Source organism: Alosa alosa, chromosome 7 (genome assembly GCF_017589495.1).
Source record: "Alosa alosa isolate M-15738 ecotype Scorff River chromosome 7, AALO_Geno_1.1, whole genome shotgun sequence".
Classification (NCBI taxonomy): Eukaryota; Metazoa; Chordata; class Actinopteri; order Clupeiformes; family Clupeidae; genus Alosa; species Alosa alosa.
Window position 1 is genome coordinate 32,479,036 of NC_063195.1, and position 22,633 is coordinate 32,501,668.

A 22,633-nucleotide genomic window follows, 5' to 3' on the forward strand; every position below is an offset into this window, starting at 1 on the left:
TGCTCCAGACAGACAGGTAGAGCAGGCTCGGCTCAGGGTTTAGGAGTCAGCCACCACCTGGGGCCTTTATGCTATTTATACAGCAGCAGCAGCAGCAGCAGCAACGGCAGGCTGACTGCTTTGTTCTCAAGCCCTCCAGCTGCAGAGGACTTGCGTGTGCTACTTTCTCTCTCCTTCCCTTTCTCTCTCTCTCTCTCTCTCTCTCTCTCTCTTCCTCCTTCAGTTTCTCTCTCTGGTCCTCCATCATTCACACTACTTCTCTCTGCGCTCCATACCTTGACTGTGTGCTTTGCCCTGCGGTGTTGTGACACCGGGATGAGCAAGGTGTGGAGTCAGCTACAGTGGGTGTCATGAGTCAGATGAGAGGAGTCTGTGTGTGTGTGTGTGTGTGTGTGTGTGTGTGTGTGTGTATCTGTCTGTCAGCAATAAGCCATGGAAAGTTCTAGAAAAAGACATCTGAGACATTTCAAAAAGATGGACCAGAAAGTCAGAGTGCAGGCTGGGGGATAGAGAGAGACGAAAGAGAGAGAAAGAAAGACAGACAGAGAGAGAGAGAGAGATAGAGAGAGTGTGCGTGTGGGCCAAACTTCTCAGAAGAGTTTGGAAATCTTTTCCTGTCAGTGACACTCTACACACCGGGTGGAATGTTCTTGCCACTCCAAACAGCCACATGTTCTGTGCCTGTGTGGACCCCCTCAATTCTGAAACAGTGTGTCACCTGTGACAAGGCCCCACGGATCGTTGTTTTCATTCCAAAAACACTCAGGGGAGGTATTGGCCAACTGTAGCAGCCTCTTCTGATTAAACTAACCCCCACCACCACTACTTCAGGTTATGAAAGAGCCTCGGAGAGTGAACTTGATTCTGTTGTGGACGGTCAGCTGAGTTGACTAATCTCTGTTCATTCTGGAAGCTTGTCGAGAGCTCTGGAATCTGGTCTGGCTCGGCTGACAGGAATCCAGGAAGCACCTGCTTTAGCCTAAAGGCCCCGCACTATTCCATTCGGCTGCCATTGTGTATGTTTGTGTTGTCTCACTGAAAAAAAATGCTTGTGCTTTTGAGGCAGGAAGTCACTAGAGGTCCACAGAGCACATGGTGCCAAGTAAAGACAATGTGAGCTCCACTGTAAACACAGTAGGGGTGTGATATTCGGAGGGTAGAAAAGCCCGTACGCCAAGGAGCTAATTTTGTTACACAAATAAGCACTCCTACATGTTTGTCTACGGCAACAGAACAACAAAGCGCTGACATTAGATGTAGCACTCTGACAAAACAAAACAAAACAAAAACAAGGCCCAAACTCATATTTGTGCCAATCAATCTTCCTCTTATTCTCACTGCACAGCTCATGGCACTAACGAAAACGGAAAATGAACAGTTGGAAAAACGTTACAATTGACACCCAGCCAAATTGGCTCCAAAACCTTTCTGCACACTTGGTCATTTTTTCCCGTTTTTTCTTTTTTCTTTGCTGCCCGAGGCAGTGTGCCTCATGGTATTCCATACTGCTGGCATGGGAGATGTGACCTCAGCTTACTGCAGTGGCACGTGACTGCAGACTTATGGCTTCCTGAAAGCCGGGGATTGTGTTTGTGTGCCTCCAGGGCAAGGTGAGCGGGCTGCATCTGGACAGGTAGATGGAGAGCTTAGAGTCACAGACCTCCTAAACACATTACCACTGCAGCGGGGGAGGGCATGAATGAAGGCAGCCAATCCCATTACGCGGAATGGCAACAGAGAGACAGACAGAGATAGAGAGAGAGAGAGAGAGAGAGAGAGAGAGAGATGGAGGGGGAGGGGAATCACAGAGTCTGACATGGATACAGACACACACAAACACACACTCATACTCACTCACACACACACAGAATTCGATATGCAGACACACATACCCCTGTCACCAGCTGCACACAATTGCCTTCTAACATCCAAAGTATGATTCAAGTGTGTCATGCCAGAACTGCTTGATGGGATAAGGCCTTATGTGTCAGCATGTCAACACCCTACTCCTTACACCTGGAGTCACACATAAACACACACACACACACACACACACAGGTTACCAGAAAGACAGCCACACAATCATCTCGTTAGATTCACAAAACTGTCATGGGGGACTGGCTCTGACATCACATCATCATTCACCTTGCGAGAAGAACTGAAGTGCATGTGAGTGTGTGTCTGTGTGGGGGTGACGCAGTGGAGTGTGCTGCTTACCCTCCTGTGAGTGATGTCACTCTCCCAGATTAAGCCTGGGCCATATGGCTTGTTGCCTGCTGCTTCTAATCCACCGGCAGCAGGCTCCTCTTCCTGTAACCAGCTCACTGATGATGCTCCAGGTTCCTCTCTCTCTCTCCCCCTCTCAACAATTTCCCTAACAATCTTTTGGATGGAATCCCACCTCTCTCTCTCCTCTCCAACTGCCAGGAATGTCTTACTAATCTTCTCATAAACCCCCTATACAATTGAAGTAAAAAAATAAATAAATACATATTCCATTCAGTTTAAGAAATACATATGTAGATTGAACTGTATTTAAGGATTCAATTCACATAAAGCCTCTCATCAAAGCTGACGCAGTGTTTGTCATGAATATCATTTGACTAATGTGACGTTTAAGCTTGTTAGGATTTACAGGATTATGAAAAACGGATATAGGCCATGGTGGCTATACGCGGGACAATCGGAAGTTTATCCTGGTCCAGTCACCTTTCCTCAAACTGCGGTGTCAGACAGGTGCATCTGCTACTGTTAGGCCACCTCGGAGAGACTATTTTGTCTCTTGTGACAACAAATAGCATATACCCATTAAACGCGTTTTCCACAACACAGGGGCAAAAGAGCACTGTTGGGAATAACTAGGCTATTGTAAAACACAAATAGGCTATACAGTAGGCTACCTTTATCATTTTAGTTAACATCACCTGTCAGGACAAAAGATATTAGATATATAACTAATCTGTCCATGAAGTTAATTAATTGGAAGATACATTTGTTTAAATAGCCAAAGAGAAAGACACGGTGTTTAATAACGAAACGTTTGGACAACCATGACTAATGGCTGATTCAAAGGCGGTAATATTCATCCTCAGAGAAGGCGTGTTCAATGTAGCCTACAGGCAATATCGCTGTGGGCAGAAGAACTCTAATCATACCTCATCGGAGTCCATATATGGTTCGTGACGTCACAAGCCGGAGGTTTCATTCATATAAAACTCCTCAGACGGAATCCCCTTAGAGGCAATGTAGGCAAAGACGCACGAACGGGTGTAGCAAACTGTTGTAGCTCCTACGCCCTAGACACAAGAAGTGTAGCCTTGTCATTTCAACCCACACTAATAGAAATATTTCAACATTCAACCAGCCATCATGAGGGTTTCAAGCATAGATTGCCGCCGTTTGAAGAAAATTATCAGAAAGGAATGTGGAAGCTGTCTTATTGTGGATTGTCGACCATACTTTTCTTTTTCGAACTCTAATATTAAAGGTTCGGTCAACGTGAACCTGAATTCCGTTGTCGTCAGGAGATCCCGAGGCGGCCCGGTGCCGCTTCAGTTTGTCATTCCGGATGAGAAAGCTTTGTATCGGCTCCGGGAAGGCAGCATCTCGGCTGTCGTGGCTCTGGACGACCGGACACCTCATTTCCAAAAGCTCAGAAAGGACAGTGTCGCTCAAATAGTGATTAATACACTCTCAGCGAGTGGTGCTAACATCTACTTTCTGAAAGGTGAGAAACGTACCATTTTATTTTAAACTGTATGGCTATAATCTCACATTGTCAATATGTGCATGTCTCCATAACGAATATAGATTAATCATGGAAAGGAACATAGCCTACATTTATTTGACTAGGCTAAAATGTAAATAGGTATGTTATTAATGTTAATGTCTAATACTGGGCAACCAGTACATGAAATTAGTAATTAGAGGGAATCCATCTTTCACTTCTTGGAACTGTAGCCTTATGTCACGTATCATTCCCACTCATGGATGAAATGTAAACTCGCACTTTCATGGTTTCCGTGAAATGACTCGTTTTAAGTCTAAGTCATTTATTTGATCACTCGCTGTTGTAGCAACCAACCCCACAAGCAATGTATTTTCTGTACACTTGGAGAGATAAATTCTCAGCGTGCGTCAAAGGACTGGGATGAGTCACGGCTCGGGAAGCTTGAGAGCGCGCGGCGCAGCGCACTCCTTTCAATGATTTTTTTTCTCGCCATTCAAAATCTATTAATAATAGCCCACGTATGCTATTTTGTGTGGAGAATTGCCATTCTGATCACTTTGCTTTAGACAATGTGGCCTTCATCAAAACGGGCTACTTAAATACTGTAACCGCTTAATTAATTTATCACTGTTGGCGGATACTTTACGTGCCATGACTACACCTATATTTCACTGAGAATGATACCTTACAAAAATGAAGTGATACAGGAGGATATTTCGAGGACTGAATGGGAACAAGCCGATACACATTATTTTTATATCATCATTCTAGTGGTTAGTTGGCTAACTTGATGCATGTTGTCTTTTACAGGGGGCTATGAGAACTTCCACGCCCAATACCCTGAACTTTGCACTGAGATGAAAGCCGTCGAACCTACCGGAACCGAAACCGAGAGAATCATCGGCAGCCACTGTGAGAAACTGGGCTCCTACCTCAAGCCAGATTACGATCAGGTATGGAAGAGAGAAAACCCGCCGCTTCCCCCTCTGGCCCACTGCCACAGCAGCCGCTTCCCCTATGGTAGCTGATTATTGTCATGGTTGCCATCAGCAGGCTCTGTAGGAAAACAGATAAGGCTGACAAGAAGAACTATTTTAGTTCTTAGTCTTTTTCAGTTGAGCAGTGGCACCTTAATGGCAGCTCTGAAACAGTGAAAGAAATGTCTAAATTAAAACAGCAACGTTGGTTAAAGTGAAACAGTAATTTCTGCCAACCTGACCCTACTCACTCAGCTGAAGTCTCACATTAAATGTTAAAGGCATGGTCCAGTCAAAGCCACTGGTTATCAAAGCTATCCAGCTGACATCTGAAATAGCCAGCCCCACAGTTTATCTTTCATCCATGACCTTTCTCAAGCTTTTGATGTTTTTTTTAAAGGAAGTAGCCTTTTAAACACCCCCATCCACTAAATTCGAATGATTCTGAAAGACTTGGCACTGACGTTCTTTTCTCTTTTGTGTTGACACAGGGTCCGCCGGTGGAGCTCACCCCTTTCCTCTACCTCGGCAGTGCCTACCACGCCTCCCGACACGACTACCTGGCTGACCGCCGCATCTCAGCCTTGCTCAACGTCTCCAGGCGGGACACACACCCGGCAAAAGGCCAGTATGACTACAAGTGGATCCCAGTGGAGGACAGCCACACGGCCGACATCAGCTCCCACTTCCAGGAAGCGTTCGACTTCATCGGTGAGTGGGCACATGAATCATGTCACCTCACCCCCACTCAATAAACCTTAGCCTGTGGACTGGGCAAGACACTCCAGCGGTCCTGTTGGTAGGGAGATAGAGGAGAGGATTCAACCATGGTCATCAAAACATTCAAATGTTACCACTGGATTGGAAAGACCTGCACATTATAGTATTTTGTGTCAACCACAGGCGATGGATTTCCCTTTCTTTGTGTATATAAGTGCCTTGCAATGGCACAGGATATGGCATCGGGGTCAAAATCAAAGGCAGTGTGTTATTTTAAAGCACACGCAAGGCTATTGTCCTTACACTGCATTTGCTAATTCTGGACACAGCATGCAATCCTTCTCAAAGAGGAGAGGAAAGACACATATTTCCATCCTTTGTTAGCTCACTGCAAGCTTGCGTGGCTCTGGTTGTTTTTAAGTCTGTTTATTTTCTTCTGCGGTATTCGTAGTGACAGAGTGGGTGTTAAGGTTTCTAATAACATCCCTGCTTCCCAGATGTAGAGCTTTTCACACGACTCGTTCACACATTCCTTGGAGCTCAGGCGGTGTTACATGGCAAGGCTATAGATAGGTGCAGAACCTGTTTATTTCGGTGGCGCATCTTACAGTTTTTAAATTAAGACTTCCTCTGCTGGCAGGGTGCTGCAGAGGAACCCAGAAATAAACTAAACTCTCACGACCAATCCTACTTCTCCCCCCCTCTGACTCTGCCCTCCCCACACACACAAATCCTTGGTGATTCAAGGAATAGCCTCTGACACCTCCCCTGGCAGTTTAACAAGGTGCAGTTGTCACCGGATGTGTGCTCACTAATCTCTCCTCCGGTGTCTCATGACCGGGCGTGGCCGCTGTGCCCCGGCGTGAGGGAGCCGTTAATGACAGGCGGGGTGGGGATGCTCAGCTCGGAGGAATGTGAGCGAGGATCTCGCAGATTGGTCCGGTTCCAGGTGGCCGGGCGGCCAGGGAGGACATCAAGGGGGCAGGTATTCTTAAAGGCCATAAAACCCTCACAAAGGGAGGAGGAAAGTGCTCTGGAGGCTATTTATAGACATCCGAGACCAGGGCAGAGATCTTTGCCCGCAGGCCAAACAGAGCCAAATGTCGTCCAAGCAAATAGCCATGTGAACCGTGCGTCCAGTCAACCCCAGTAAACGGGAGTGGGGATGTTCTTTGGGATTATTTATTTATTTATAAGGGCAGGATACAGCTGCCAGGCCGGAACTCTGCTGGCGTCAGTGACTGGCTTTGGTTACGCAGGGACACGGATGTGTCAATCGCCCCCACGCCAGAAGCTGCCGCGGCATGCGGATGAGTGCGTGGCTATAACCCGCCAGCCTGCAACCGACAAACGTTGCGTCGTCGTGTGTGTTTGCGTGTGTGTGTCATTGTCCTCGTCTGAGGCTTGTGAGTGAAATCAAAGCAGTGAGGTGATGCAGAGAAGGGCCCGCTGCCACCCCAGATGGGCTGGACCGTGTGGTATGACTCAGTTGGTGTTAGAAGGAGTCAATACGCCCAGGCAGGCTGTGTGGAGTTTGGCTGCAGATGTGTAGGAGAGGAATGTTGAGGGCGATGATACAGATAATGATGATAATGATGATGATGATGATGATGACGAAGAGGATGCAGCTTTGAGACGAACAGAGAAAGTTGAGGGCGTGCAGCACCCGGAGCTGTCAAAACAACAGTCCACGCTTCACTTGCGTCTCTTCTGTCCTCCTACCACCCACTCACTTACCTATTTATGCCATTCTCCGTAGCATTTGCGTCATAAGTACTGTTTTGGTTCTCCACCTCTGCAAGATCATTTTTCTTCATTGTTATTGTTGTTGATATGAGCCTCAACAGTTTATTGACCCTCTCCCTCTCTTCCTGTCTCCCTCAGATCGTGTGAAACAGGCCGGTGGGAAAGTGCTGGTGCACTGTGAAGCTGGCATCTCTCGCTCCCCGACCATCTGCATGGCGTACCTGATGCGGAGCCGGCGGCTGCGGCTGGAGGAGGCCTTCGACATCATCCGCCAGCAGCGCGCCATCATCTCGCCCAACTTCAGCTTCATGGGCCAGCTGCTGCAGTTCGAGGCTGAGGTGCTCTCTACGCCGCCTCCTGCTTCCCCTTCCTCCTCTGTCCCAGGGGCCTCCATGGACTCTGCCACCTCGTTGGAATTCACAGGAAATGGCACCAGGCCCGTTCCTGCGCTCCGAGATCCAGCCTCCTTGCCGAGGCTGTCCATGGACTCTGCCACCCTGGCGGGAATCGCGGAAGTGTCTGGAGCTGGAACTAAGCCCCCACCCACGCCCGGACCCCGAGGGCTAGCGGCCCCCTCCCCGTTCTTCTCCGATGACTTTGAGCTGGGCAAGAGCTGGGAAGAGCCGTCTTCCGTCTTCTCGTTCCCTACCTCCTTCCTGACGCCCTTGCCCCTCCAGTCGCCGGTCCACCAGTTCAAGCTCAGCCCAATAACTGCACTGCCTTAAACAAGTGCTTGGCATTTCCTTTGTAGATTACTTGAAAAAAATAAAGCATATTATTACTAAATAATAAACCAACAGTTGAAAAGAAATAAGCCTCTTGGCAAACATTGTTAAGCAATGTAATATTAGCTAAGGTGGAGAAAGAGAAAACAGGAAAAGAATTGTCACTGGAGTACTGCCTAAAGCTCATTTTCTGTGTGTGGTTTTAGGGATATTCACTGATACTATTTGCCTTTGATTTGTGGATTTAATGAAACTCAGCACGGTATACTGCAATACATGCCTTAGCAACGTGTTTTTATGTTGTTGTATTACTGTTTTTGTCTTAAAATCTGAACAGTCTTTCTTAATTAATTTATTGTTTTTTAAACAGTGTGTGTTTTTATAAAAACAATAAATGATGATAAAGTTTCTATAGGCAAACGAGTTTTCATTTAGACTATTCAATTTAGTCTATTTCATAACAGACTGGTAAACTTCATAACCTGGTCTGGTAAATTGGTGAACTGAGAGCATATGATGAATAATACTCTTAAGCATTTCAATTTTAGATAGATTCTAGCGATTAGATAAATACTTTATTAACCCCATGAGAAATGACACAAGAAAACACTCAGAATGGTCTAGCCTATCTAATCCCACAGTGAACCATCACTGTCACAAGTGGAGTAAGTAGCTTAAATACAGTGATATGATATGACAGATGAGTAGGACTGTGTGTCAATGGAGGTGGCCTACTGGAAATGGTGATTACCATAAAATGTGAACGGTGCAAAGTAAAATAGTCTAGTGCATACTAGGCCTAGATTAGCCTAATATAAAATACAAATAATTAATTTAGGCCTACTTATATGGACAAATAGGCTAGCCTACTAAACCTTTTAAGAACTCCACTACTTCATACTAGCTCGGATGTTGTCCCGTGCACATCGACAAACTGGGTGATAGGCTGTCATAGTTAATCCTGGTTGTCACTCCCCGATGTGAGTCGCTACCGGATGTGAGTCGCGCATGCGTCACTTTGCTACTTTGCGACTACCAGTGCTGTTAGCCACAGAATAATGACATTAGCCTACACAGCAGTAATGTATTATTTAGCGTCTCATCACGGCATGATCTCTAATGTCAGTTCTAGATTAGAGGCTGAAGTAGCCTGCTAGCGAGAGACTTCTGTAATATCAATAAAAATTGACCTATAACGAAGTTCGTTCACTGCTGGCAAGTAAGTAAGCAATCAAGCACAACAAAGGGTGTCACTTGAATGGCGTTTGTTAACGTTAGCAATCAAACAATCTTAGATAGCTAAAACGTTTTTGAAACAGAAAAAGTTAATTATTTTATGGATTTCAGTCGGATCCCTTGGCGTTATGCCGTAAAACCTATCAATCTGAGCATGCGTGACTCACATCGGGTAGCGACTCACATCGGGGAGTGACACTGGTCCTATCACTGAGCAAGTAGAAGAACGTTGAGTCCGCACACCAGAAGTTGCTCTAGAGTTTTTTTTTATTTTTAGGCTATATCACCACATGTGACGTTTCGGGCACCAGCCCTTCATCAGACAAGTTCTTCTACTTGCTTGTGCCTTCCTGTCCAGCACCCAGTACTCAACTACTTGGATGTGCGTGCTGCACTCTTGAACTCTCATGCACTGGTCCTATCACTCTCATCCGTTTCGTGGTTTAGGCACAGGTCACGCGCAACTGTGCAATGGTGACCCCTACAGAGATAATGTGGGAACGTCTCAAATAAATCTAAGAGGGAGGGGACACCCAGAAGAGTCGACTCTAGGGACCCTGATCAACCAACCAAATCCAAATCAGTGCTCGAATTCAACCAAAAAAAAGTCAGCCAACGTTTCCACGAACAAGCAGAACACATGTGCTTCAATGGCACACAATTGTAAAGGCATGATGGAGTTGTTGGAGCGAACCATGTTGCCTTTCCAGTGTAAGGTTTCCATTTGATAGACATTTTGTCAGACTAAGGAATGGTTGGCGGGATAAATTGAGTATTTGGTCGTCATACCTTTCAAGTTTTGATAGATCTCACGCGCATAACCGCAAAGTCTGATGTTTTACAAAACATAAGATGCTCCTCTAAGGAGACAGACATTAAACAAATTGATACAGATTCAGATACAGTAGGCTAACTGTAACAACTTACTCACGAAGTCTCTCAAGTCAAATCTCTCTTTGGCGCTCAACTTCGCCCTCATCAGGAATATACCAATTCAAACAAATAGGGAGAGGCGTTGAAACACATCATAATTTAGAAACATTATCTCGTGAGAAAATATGTAATTATTTGGAATGATTCAAAACAATTTGTTATGTCTATATAGACATCAATTAAATCTACAAATGTATAAGTTATAAGAATATATATATATTTTTGTAACACCAACATCACCTAAAATGCACAGTGAACTCTTCTATTTGTCCCGCCCCTGTCGCCATTTTCGTTGTTATTTCTGTTTTGTCTGGATATTTCGCAAATCTCCGACGTAGCAGAATAGCAAAAAAGGCTTAAGTTACAAATAAACTTTGCCTTGCCCTTCTTCTCAGCTTTTGGAGGAGGAGGAGGGTGATTTTCGAATTTTATTCCTGAGGAAAGTCCCTGCATAGACGATCATGTACATTAAACAGGTAGGCGGAGAACTTGCATGTTGTGGAGACGTGTTTCTAGAAATAATTTGTGCTGCTTGTCAAATGCTGCAAAATCGTTTAGTAATATCACAACTGACTGAGAGCTAAATGTCAAATGCTGGTCAAAATCGTGACCAAAAGCAGGCGAATATATACTTATTAACATTTGAGGCGCAGTTATTATATTAGCAAACATGCTAATGTTCATTCAGCCGGCTAGCAGGAAAATGGCTCGAGCTAACTAGCTCGTGCGTCTGCTAAGTACAAACATGGCTGCTTCAGGCATTTGGTGACCCAATACCCGAGCAACACCTCTTGTTATTCATTTGTAGACAGCCTAGTAGGTAATTTTTGTCATATATGGAATACATAGGGTGTTATTAGCAACAACATCCATCATACATCTTTTTAAATTTCTGGCCAGTGTTTTCTTTTAACGAAGCAAGCTGATTAGTTATCTAGCTATCCTGCTGCAAATAGCTATAACGTTAGCCTTCTGAGGAGCTTGTTGCACACTAGCTAGCTACTGAGCTCACATTGTCATATCTGACAGTTCCAAAGCACACCCAGCGTTTTGATTGGATTCATCAATCATGCAATCTTAGTTATCTCAGGTCTATTCTAACTATTGTGAGTGGAGAGTTAGTAGACTTATTAAGTTAGGGTAACATTAGTGTCTCTGTTATGACATTAGCATAGCTAGCGATAGCAATGTAACTAGGTAGCTACTTTAACGTTAACATGACAGATTGATGGACGTATGATTTAACAGAGAGGGTTGAGGCAGGTCAGTAAACAAGCCTCTTTGGTTAAGATATCACTTCACCTCAAGACGTTTTTCTAACATTAGACGTCGATTTATTTGGAATGCCATTGCATAATATCTATGGTAGGAAAACAGTGACGGTACAGGTGTCCAATAACTTCTCTAGTCCTAAGAGCATGGAGACGTTACCACTCATCCCAAACAATACCACACAAGTTTGAGTTCATGTCATAGTATGTCAGACATGTAAACTCAACCCATACTTCTCCTGCCCACATTAGCACCAGTGTAATATTCTAATCCTCCTTAGTGCGGATTATGGATTATTGTTGTGGTGGTGAAGTTCCTGATTCTTGTTAAGTGGACATGTTCATCTGCAGGTCATTATCCAGGGGTTCCGAAGTTACAGGGATCAGACTGTGGTTGACCCTTTCAGCCCAAAGCATAATGTCATCGGTGAGTTGGTCTGTCATTATTTGTCTGTCCATTTGAATGAACAGTCGGGAAAGTACTGCGGATTTATGTCTAACATCTCTCTTTGTTAACAGTTGGCAGAAATGGATCTGGCAAAAGTAACTTCTTCTATGGTAAGTCTATCAGCATCTTGTGGTGTTTTGTATGATGTTTGTGTGGTGTGTTGATGGCACTGTGTGTGTTGTGTTCTATGCCTACTAGGTGTAGGTGTGTGTATATAGTCCTGTATACATAGTCATTAATGTGTATTATGCTTATCTTCCTCACAGCCATTCAGTTTGTGCTCAGTGATGAGTTCAGCCATCTCCGTCCCGAGCAGCGTCTGGCCCTGCTACACGTAAGAAACTCTCTCTTCTTCCCCTTACGATACGGCCCCTCAGCCTGACCATACACTGAGCTCTGTAAAAAGCCATTTCTGATATAAACCTGATTACCTGGTTAAACCTTTTCATGCAGGCTACTAAATATGCTCAGTGCATGTTTTAGTTTTCTGTCCTCCAATGTAATAGTAATGTATATTATAAAAGACATTGTGTTAAGAACAGTGTATACATCTGAATGTTTAAATTATAAATATATGATGTATATGCATGAGTACCTATTACCATGAGTACCTGTGCATAATCCTACCTATTATAAATTGTCAGATTAATCTGTGATGTTAGAATGTTGTATGGTTAAGCACAGTTCTATGGAATGTTTGAAATAACAGCAGCATTTCTTCCCCAATAGGAAGGGACTGGCCCTCGTGTTATCTCGGCTTTTGTGGAGATTATATTTGACAATTCTGACAACAGGCTGCCGGTAAGACTCGTCACAACTTAATCTTTTGGGAAGCGTTCAACCCCTCACTCTCACATAGTTAATTTGAGCGTCTTTCTCATGTTCTTCCTCCAAAGATCGACAAAGAAGAGGTGTCCCTCCGACGTGTCATTGGGGCCAAGAAGGACCAGTATTTCTTAGACAAAAAAATGGTGACGTAAGTAAAGCATTTTTGAAAGATTTTTACTGTCCTCTAATTTGGTCCTTACTGAAATGTAACTGTTTTGGGCTTAGACTTGGGTGTACCATTACCAGTTTTGTGCAGCGTTTGGCTGAGAGTAAGTTGTGTTTTTGAGCTGGGGGGTTGGCTGTATTGACCATTGGCTTTTGTTGTGTTGCAGTAAGAACGATGTGATGAACCTGCTGGAGAGTGCTGGCTTCTCCCGTAGCAACCCCTACTACATCGTCAAGCAGGGCAAGGCAAGTCGGGCCACTGAGTTGCATTAACATACATTAGTAGTAATGACTAATCCTGACAACAGACTTTTATATTCATGAGATAAAAGAGAAATGTTTGTCAATAAGATTTTGTTTTGTCTTCTGGCCACAGATCAACCAGATGGCTACTGCCCCTGACTCCCAGCGCCTGAAACTGCTCCGAGAGGTGGCCGGTACCAGGGTCTACGATGAGCGCAAGGAGGAGAGTATCTCGCTCATGAAGGAGACAGGTGACTCACCAGTCCGCAGAACCACATTCACATGCAGAGCCCTATAGAAGCCTTGTAGACTTAGTGTAGAGTCCTGATCTATAACATGACAGCATGCCCTATTGCAGTCCGTTGTTCATGATTGGGAAGTTAAAGAAAGTGATGTCCTGAACAGATAATCTGCATGGCCAGTGTGCCACAGCCCTAACTGTTGTTTTTGTTGTTATTTTCCTCTCTATCAGAGGGCAAGAGGGAGAAGATCAACGAGCTGCTGAAGTATATCGAGGAGCGTCTGCACACTCTGGAGGATGAGAAGGAGGAGCTGGCCCAGTACCAGAAGTGGGACAAGCTGCGCCGGGCGCTCGAGTACACCATCTACAACCAGGAGCTCAACGAGACGCGCGCCAAGCTGGACGAGGTGACCCGTCATCCACAGGGCTTAAAGTGTTCAGGCACTGTGCCTGAATTCAGGCATGGGCTGGGTTGTTTTAGAATTGAAAACGGCCAATACGCAGGCTTATATGACATCTTGATAACTTCAGGCACAGACATTTTCTTTACTTTAAGCCCTCAGGGTTTGGAACTGAGGTTTATGTTGCCACTCTTGGTGATACATCTGTCTCTGGGAAATTGATGGGAAAGCAGATGTTCTTGTTTGAAATCATCTGATGTTCACTTGTAGAAAGTCCTATTTTGTCCTGCGTAACAGCGAATCCTCAATAGTGCACAGCAGGTCACTGTGTCTGACTGGTGAACGTTCTGTCCTGCAGTTGTCCACCAAGAGGGAGACCTGCGGAGACAAGTCCAGGCAGCTGCGAGACGCCCAGCAGGATGCCAGAGACAAAGTCGAGGTGAGTGCGTCAACAATCCCCCGTACTCCAGCACACGGCACGATTATGGGGTATGAGGGGGGGTTCTGGGGTATGAGTTCTAAAGGGGTTCTAAAGTTTGTTTTTATCAGTGAGCACATTCATCTTCTGCATCTGTGTTCATGTACCCGCACACAGGAAATGTGTGTCTAGTGTGTTTGGCTCCTAACTGAATTGGAAGGCAAAGTTGACCTGGAGTAACCCCTGTGATGCCCCTCCTCCTCCCGTAGGAGACGGAGCGTGTGGTGCGCGAGCTGAAGGCCAAGGTGGCCGCCATGAAGGAGGAGAAGGAGCAGCTGAGCTCGGAGCGGCAGGAGCAGATCAAGCAGCGCACCAAGCTGGAGCTCAAAGCCAAGGACCTGCAGGACGAGCTGGCCGGCAACAGCGAGCAGAGGGTGAGTCGGGGGCACACACACAGACCACACACACACACACACAAACAAACAAACAAACACACATACACACACCATGTTCAACACACAGACTGAATAATCAGCTGAAATGGTTTATCCCGAACATCTGCATGTACAGCTGTGTGTAATTAATTTGTTATACATTTTGTGTGTGTGTAAGACAGAGTGTAAAGTATGCTGGTTTTCAAGGAGCCTTATCTTCTGAATATTCTAGTCTTATTAATTATACTTGTGTATTTTTTTCAAAAATACAGTATACATAGCCTACACATAGTTATTCAAATAGTAGTGTTTTTGTTTTACACATATTTTGTTGCTTACAACTCCTTTGGTTGTCCATAAACACATATGGGTGAAGGCGTTTGCAACCCCCACACACACATGTGTTCCTCAGCAGGTTTCCCACCTGCGTTCTGTTTACGCGTCTAAACACACCCCCTCCTACTATCAAACCCCCAAAACAAACCATGGGACTGCCCATCCTGCTGTGAGGCCTGGTCCACCCACATGCTTCCCACACATACATAGACACAAACAAATTGTGCATCTACTCCTGCAAACACATACATAAGTAGACATGTACATGTTCACCCTCTCTTGGGCAAACACAATCACACACCCCCTCTCTCTCTCTTTCTTTCCTTCTGTCTCCTTTTCTCTCTCCCTCTCTCTCCTGTGACGTGGACTTTGCTCAAGATCTGTAGTGTGTGTGTGAGTGTCGTGTGTGTGTGTGTGTGAGACAGAGATGCCAGCAGGCATGCCATGATCTGTAGTGTGTGTTTTGTGTGTGTGTGTGTGTGTGTGTGTGTGTGTGTGTGTGTGAGAGACAGAGATGCCAGCAGGCATGCCATGGCAGAGAGTTGGCAGGGGGAGCGAGCAGGTGCACCTGGCCCCGTTATTGCCGCGGCGGTGCTGTGGGATGCTGGGATAGGACGCGGGACCTCCGGTGCGTCATTTGCCCTTTGACTCTGCCGAACGTGACGTCTCTTCCAAACGTGAACCCGCCACGTGCCTTGCTCCATGGGCGTGTGTGTGTGTGTGTGTGTGTGTGTGTGTGTGTGTGTATGAAAGAGGGTGGACAATTATCTTCATCTCTTCTTGCGTATGTGTGATGTGAGCACAGGGGCTGCGCTCAAGACCCGTATCCCAAAATACTGCCAGGGTTGGGTCCTTCAAGCGGCGCCAGCACGTCAGTGCCAGGACAGTGTCGAGCGGGGCGGGCATATGTGGCATTACCGATCCAGAAAAGGCTGGATGTGACGTCTTTAACGTAATCACTCAGTGCACGATGTTTGGATCTCTTCATTTGAGCGAAATTGCAAGTGAACATAACCCTCTTGAGTGTCGCCTGGTTGATAACGTTATTGTTACACAACCTGTATTGTGGGTAATTGGGTTTGAAATGGCCTGCAACCTAGTTTTATAAGCAGACATCCGGACAGATGCGTCATCAAAATGTCATAACCCTCTCTGTCACTGTGCTCGTCTCCATTCACATTTTTGCAGCGAAGGCTTTGGCTGGAATGTTGAATTGAATTGAAATGTTGAAGTAAGACCAGACATTGACAGTTTGTTCCCGGAGTTAAAAGCTAGCTGATGAAATGGTGTCAAATTTTGATTGGCTCTTTTGTGGAATGCAAATTTGTATGTAGAGGGCCTGCCTTGTAGTATTCATTTCGTGGTTGTGTAATCCGCCATGGTGTATTGTTTTTCTTCAGACTCTCCGTGTTGCATCTAGTGTTCTAATTTGGCAAACTCGCCTGGAGTCACTACCGCTTTGTGAATCTCACACACACAAGGCCGCCTGCACACCACTTAACACTTTTTTTTTTTCTTTTCTTTTAATCTATCTTTACCAAAACAATTCAGACATAAGTGTGAATCCTGATTTCCCATGTGTGACGGTTGTGTGTGTCCCTCCCCCATCTGACGGTTGTGTGTGTCTCCTTGTGTGCTGGTGTAGAAACGTCTGCTGAAGGAGCGTCAGAAGCTGCTGGAAAAGATTGAGGAGAAGCAGAAGGAGCTGCAGGAGACTGAGCCCAAGTTCAACACCGTCAAGGAGCGCGAGGAGAAGGGCATCGCCAGGTCAGTGCCACACCTGGACGCCACATGATGCCCCTCAAACGACCACTGGCCGTAGTTGTTCACTGCTGTTGGTCATTTAACCCTCTAGGCGCCATAGTCGACTATAAGCGACAAGATGCAGTACTGAATAAAACGGCCGATTTAGTCAAATAGGGTGTCATATTTCGTTCGACCTCCACTCCACTAGATGGCAGACATGTCATACGTCATCCCCAAGTCGAAAAAAGGGCACTCTTTAAACAAAACTTTCGCGCTACAGCTGCATTGAATCAGTGCGTACAATACCGGAGCTAGTGCGCGTGTGAGCCACTTTGTCAGAGCGATATTGTCAACGTCAGTAGTATTTGCATTAGATTATCGTCTAATGGCATCAAAAAGTTTACCTGAAATGAAGTGTTGGGTCTTCTATTCAGCGGACCCTGATTCTGAAGGGGAATATCTGCCCTTCAGAAAATTTACGGTGATTCGTTTAGTGAGGCTTCAGATCGTCCCTGCCTTGCAATGATGCAGCTGGACAAAGTGAGAGTTTACTCCATAGTTTAGCTTACACCAAGCACAAGCGTTGAATCGTTTGCCCAATGTCACTGGTGGGAATAATGTTTCCACGGGTTGGTGTTCATCGGGGAAGTTAGCAGGGTGTTAGTGGTGTGGCTTAACGAGGCTGGAGGTAGCATAATGTCCATAGCACTAGCTTCTGTCTTGTGCCTCTCCACAATGTGGCGGGCGACAGTAGCGTGGGTGGAGCCTTTGTCTAATGCCACTGGGTATGTTAGGCGAGGTCGAAGTGCTCATAGGACAGTTAGGGGGGAACGTAGTGGCAGTGTGGGGAGTCGCAATGAGAATGACAGTAGGCCTAGTCCGAGAAGCTAAAATTCTCTCCACTTCGCCGGTGAGGCAGATCTGGCCATGCTGCTCGCATGGTGGAGGTGGTGACGCTCTCTCCCTCTCCCACACATTAGGTCATGCATAGTCTATCACAAGATGATGGGAATGCCGGCCCTGTATGGATAGGGATAGGGAGTCATTATCTCTACAGCAAAAGGCCTGCTACATAAAAAAAAAAAAAAAAGTCAGCCATTTATTAGTAATGATTTACACTGTTGATTTGCTATCTATTTCCCTGATCATTTAGGACATACACTATGTGTTCCTTTTTGTGTGTTCATGTCCTTGTGATGTGTGTCTTTGTCAGCTAAGAAAACACAACATCAACAAAAACAACAAAAAGAAAAAAATACTAACATTGTCTCTTGTCTTGTCTCATCTCACTCCTGATCTGTGCCTTGCCGTGGCAAATGAGCTTTTGAACTAAACAGGTCTTGTCTACTTGTGTTTGTGTGTCATCTGAATAATATATATGTGCCCCATACATGGAATCAGAGTGCCTACTGTATGTAGTAAATGGAAAATCTCTACAGCAAAAGGCCAGTCTACCGCTACATGCATTTGGTTTGTTTCTGCCATTTATTAGTAATGATTTACACAGTTTGTTCACTACTTACTATTTACCTGAGCATTCAGTATTGTGCAATATAGCACACAGAAGGTGAGGGACATTTTGGGGGGAAAGAAGTGGTGCATTTTATCATTCAAACATGCGACTTTTCATGAAAATTCTATAATCCAAGATGGCCGCCACCATATGATGTCATAATATGCAAATTAGATATAAACATTTAATCCCTACATAAACTTTGGGTCATCCTTAATATTTCTCTAATTTACAGAAAGTCTGTATCTCTTATCACTTTTAAGATATAGCCTTTTGAAATGAAGATGTCAAAATCGAACGTTTCGAAAAAAAACCTCTGGCGCCAAAAGGGTTAAGTGATGGTGTGCAAATTGCCTGTAGCTCAGCAGAGAGAATAAGGTCAGAGGTCTATGATTCCATACGGTAACATGTGTGGCCTTTTTTTATGCTAGAAATAAATGGATTAAATGGATTAAAACAGCAGGATTGTAAAAATAGTGCCTTGGTGATTGTCATGTCATTACCAGATGTGTCCTTAAAAAAACGTAATTAAGTGTTGTCTTATACAGTTTGACTTCTGTCCGTTACTCATGATCCCCTCTCTGCCCTTGGTCAGGTTGGCCCAGGCCACCCAGGAGCGGACGGATCTGTATGCCAAGCAGGGCCGTGGTAGCCAGTTCACCTCCAAGGAGGAGAGGGACAAGTGGATCAAGAAGGAGCTCAAGTCCCTGGACCAGGCCATCAACGACAAGAAGCGCCAGATCGCCGCCATCCACAAAGACCTGGAGGACACCGAGGCCAACAAGGAGAAGAACGTGGAGCAGTACAACGTACGTACAACAGACAGACACCATCTGCACTGTGCTACTGATGTCCACTTAGAGTAGAGGTTGAGGACACAATGATTCAGATCATCAAAAGAAAATAGTTCATAATAAAAAATAAAATATTTGCACAATAATGCAAAAGCTTTATTCCGCACTTTGAGGTAGCAGTCAGTATGTATGGAGGGACACGTCTGTATTTCATACTGTTGACACAAACTCAACATGGCCAGACATGTTTGTCAGTCTGTTAGAAATTCTGTAGTATATGTTTATTGATCAATTTTATTCGTCTTTGCTGGGGAGCAGAAGTTGGATCAGGATCTGAACGAGGTGAAGACCCGTGTGGAAGAGTTGGACAAGAAGTACTACGAGGTGAAGAACCGCAAGGATGAACTGCAGAGTGAAAGAAAGTAAGTCTGCCTGTGACTCAGCCCCCCACCCCCCCAATCTGTCAGCTTGTCTGTCTGAACATGGGCAGCCAGGGAGATGAGTCATGTGCTCATCTCTCTCCCATCGATCGCTTTTTCGTTTACGTGGTTATGCTCCTCTAAATAAAAAAAAACAACACAAACAAGTCTCAGGTCTCATGTCTCAAGTCTCAGAATACATCAAACACGTTATCAAAGGTCGATCTGAAGCAGCACACTGTTTTCCACTCCCCCTGCTGTTTTAACCCTGGGCACCAGTGCTTCGTGCGTCTCTGCATGTGTGAGCAGAAGCGATTCAAACAAAGTTGTTACCGATGAAGACTTTCTGATAAGATAAGGGGATGTACAGTACTACGAACAGTTGTAGGCATTTCTATGAACTATTTTTCTGTCTTCTGCCTAAAGCAGGGTTCCCGCGGATCCTTAAAAAGTCCTAAAAAGTCTTAAGTACAACTTTCGGTTTTTAAGGCCTTAAATTGTCTGGGATGTCTTGAATTTTTGAAAGGGAGGTATTAAATTTGCGTATGGGACCGTCAGCGAGTGCAAGAGAGCGAGTGAAATATCTCCATTCAGTTTTTCGTGTATTTAAAACGCAATTGTATAAGTGACTATACGGATACTGGAGGAAGTGTAGTGGTTGCAGAGTGAAGATGTTTTTCACGGGTGTGGTTAAAGGTGTGAAAACGGTAATAATATGTACAAATATGCCTGACGTTTTCGTGGTGTAGCCGAGGCCTGAGACATACGCAAGTAGCCTACGTGAGTGGTAGAGAAAGAGTTGGTAAGCCAGTTAGCGATAGGGTGGCCATGAGTTCGAATCATTTGTCCTTTTTGGAGTTGATTAACTTTAATTTGCTGTGTTGCATGTGGGACAATAGATGCACATACATGTAGTAAATTATATAAAGTAGGCCTATTAAAATATTTAAATAGCTTAGTCTAACTTTGAAAAAAATATTGAAGGGAATCCAGTCCAGTGGACATGTCTTTGGCAAGTACAGACACAGGTGAAAAACAGTCAGCCTCAGCCAGTAAGCACAACCAGATATGTACAGCCAGCTTCAAAAGCAAGCAGCCCAGACCCTAACATTGGGCATTTATAGCTGTGAAGGTAATTCACACACAATTATTTTTCTTTCGCCAAAATATATGTGGTAACTTCTGTAGACGTCCAAAATGGGGTGGGGGTTAAAATTAGTAGGGGGAAAAAAAAAACTATTGCATAAAACGGTTTTAAGTTGTCGTATGTATATTTTTGCCGTGGTATAGTCTTAATTTTTCCAAATTTGCACTTGGAAAATGTGCAGATACCCTGATAAAGGTGTCATCATTTGAGTAATATATATATATATATATATTCATTCTTTTGTTAAGTTGATAAAGGTATATTTTGGCCTGTGTTTAATGTATTTCTGTGTGTGTGTGTGTGTGTGTGTGTGTGTGTGTTCTCACAGCTACCTGTGGAGAGAGGAGAATGCTGAGCAGCAGGCCCTGGCTGCCAAAAGGGAGGACCTGGAGAAGAAACAACAGCTGCTCCGTGCTGCCACCGGCAAGGTCAGGAGAGACGTGTAACACACACACACACACACACACACACTTCCATCAGTCAGGTTCAATGTCGACAATGTGTGAAACATATTGACCTACTACCACTGTCACATGTCTGCTAAAGCATTCACGTTCACCTCCAAACACTCTAAAGTGATGTTATCTCTTGGGCCTCTCTGGTTCCTGTTTGGTTTGTCACTGTTGAGGGAGGGCCAGTGAATGACCGTGAGGGTGGTGCTCTGCTCTCACCCCACAGGCCATCCTCAACGGCATCGACAGCATCAACAAGGTGCTGGAGCACTTCCGCCGCAAAGGCATCAACCAGCACGTCATCAACGGTTACCACGGCATCGTCATGAACAACTTTGAGTGTGAGCCAGCATTCTACACCTGTGTGGAGGTTACAGCGGGAACCAGGTGAGCAGGGTTACGTGTCCCTTGGGGTATTATGGGCTGTTGGGTGGATGCAGGTGTTTTTTTATGTGCCAGCATTGAAGAAAAAGTTCAGTTTTGGTCACACCAGTCAAGATTGGATGATTTGCAGCAGACTGTCATCAGCTCGTCCCACCCACCCACACACTGTAAATCTGAATATGAAAGGTTATCAGTCTGGGTATGAAGGTTACATGAAGAGTTTCAAAAAACCCATTGCGGAGAAATCTAATTCTACACAAAAGATGCCCTAAAATACTGTATACTCCCTGTAAAATGAGCCTTCCTCAAACTCATGCCCAGTTTGCTATTTTTCACACTGTTGAGTAGCCCTGTGTTGAGTGTATTGATTAAACTGACCAACTCACTGGATGTGCAGCCGTTGTTGCTTTCCCCGTAGATGTGTCATCACCTGACTCCTGTGTCCCAGGAGAGGCGATGAGGCTTCAGCATCGACTTATTTTTTTCTTTCTTTCCTTTTCTTATTTTCTTTTCTTCCACCCTCATTCTTTCATTATTGTCTTTCACACTTTCGTTTTCGATGTTTCTCTCCTCCCGCTCTGTGCCCTGCTCAGGCTGTTCTACCACATCGTGGAGACAGACGAGGTGAGTACCAAGATCCTCATGGAGTTCAACAAGATGAATCTGCCGGGAGAGGTCACCTTCCTGCCCCTCAGCAAGCTGGACGTGCGCGACACTGCCTACCCAGAGACCAACGTAAGATGCCATGCCAACACATACACAAACACACACACACACCTACCTTTAACCTAAAATACCATGCACACACGTATACAAACACACACACCTACCTTTAACCTAAGATACCATGCCCATACATACACAAACACACACACACATACCTACTTTTAACCTAAGATACCATGCCCATACACAAACACACACACCTACCTTTAATCTAAAATACCATTCCCACATGTATGCAAACACACACACTGACCTTTAATCCAAGCTGGTTTATAACAAATACCCTTTTGCTCTGGTAAAAAGCAGTATTAATGATTTCCAAACCAGAGCTGGCCCAAACCAGATCTTCTCTCTGTTCCCCCAAACTTGCATTAATCTTACTTTGCAGTGTAAAGGCTGCCGTTTTCGATTGGTGTGGACACCACAGAATATATACCCTAATTGAGCCTGTCTGCTATCTCATGAAGTATAACAACATAAATTAAAAAAAAAAAAAAATATATATATATATATGTAGATTACCTGTTTGTTGACTTGATGCTGTAAAAATAAAGAAATGTGTTGATTCGTGTGCGCTAGATGGAAGACTGCATTTCTTTC

General features: G+C 44.9%; 2 protein-coding genes across 2 annotated transcripts in view; both read left to right on the plus strand.

Annotated features, from left to right (window-relative positions):
- Positions 1-3,242: 3,242 nt before the first annotated feature.
- On the plus strand, positions 3,243-8,308 carry dusp5 (dual specificity phosphatase 5). Its single transcript, XM_048249098.1, has 4 exons — positions 3,243-3,727; positions 4,541-4,683; positions 5,199-5,418; positions 7,312-8,308. The coding sequence occupies exons 1-4, from the start codon at positions 3,370-3,372 to the stop codon at positions 7,896-7,898; spliced, it is 1,308 nt and encodes a 435-aa protein (XP_048105055.1). The 5' UTR covers positions 3,243-3,369; the 3' UTR covers positions 7,899-8,308.
- Positions 8,309-10,354: 2,046 nt separating this feature from the next.
- smc3 (structural maintenance of chromosomes 3) overlaps positions 10,355-22,633 on the plus strand; it is a 28,428-nt gene continuing 16,149 nt past the window's right edge. The window contains exons 1-17 of the mRNA XM_048248281.1: positions 10,355-10,543; positions 11,690-11,765; positions 11,858-11,896; positions 12,053-12,120; positions 12,516-12,587; positions 12,683-12,762; positions 12,947-13,025; positions 13,156-13,273; positions 13,495-13,670; positions 14,023-14,103; positions 14,352-14,516; positions 16,498-16,619; positions 18,707-18,920; positions 19,224-19,327; positions 20,800-20,899; positions 21,150-21,310; positions 21,901-22,042. Of these exons, the coding sequence (XP_048104238.1) occupies positions 10,529-10,543; positions 11,690-11,765; positions 11,858-11,896; positions 12,053-12,120; positions 12,516-12,587; positions 12,683-12,762; positions 12,947-13,025; positions 13,156-13,273; positions 13,495-13,670; positions 14,023-14,103; positions 14,352-14,516; positions 16,498-16,619; positions 18,707-18,920; positions 19,224-19,327; positions 20,800-20,899; positions 21,150-21,310; positions 21,901-22,042 (1,812 nt within the window). The 5' untranslated portion in view covers positions 10,355-10,528. The remainder of the gene's footprint in view (positions 10,544-11,689; positions 11,766-11,857; positions 11,897-12,052; positions 12,121-12,515; positions 12,588-12,682; positions 12,763-12,946; positions 13,026-13,155; positions 13,274-13,494; positions 13,671-14,022; positions 14,104-14,351; positions 14,517-16,497; positions 16,620-18,706; positions 18,921-19,223; positions 19,328-20,799; positions 20,900-21,149; positions 21,311-21,900; positions 22,043-22,633) is intronic.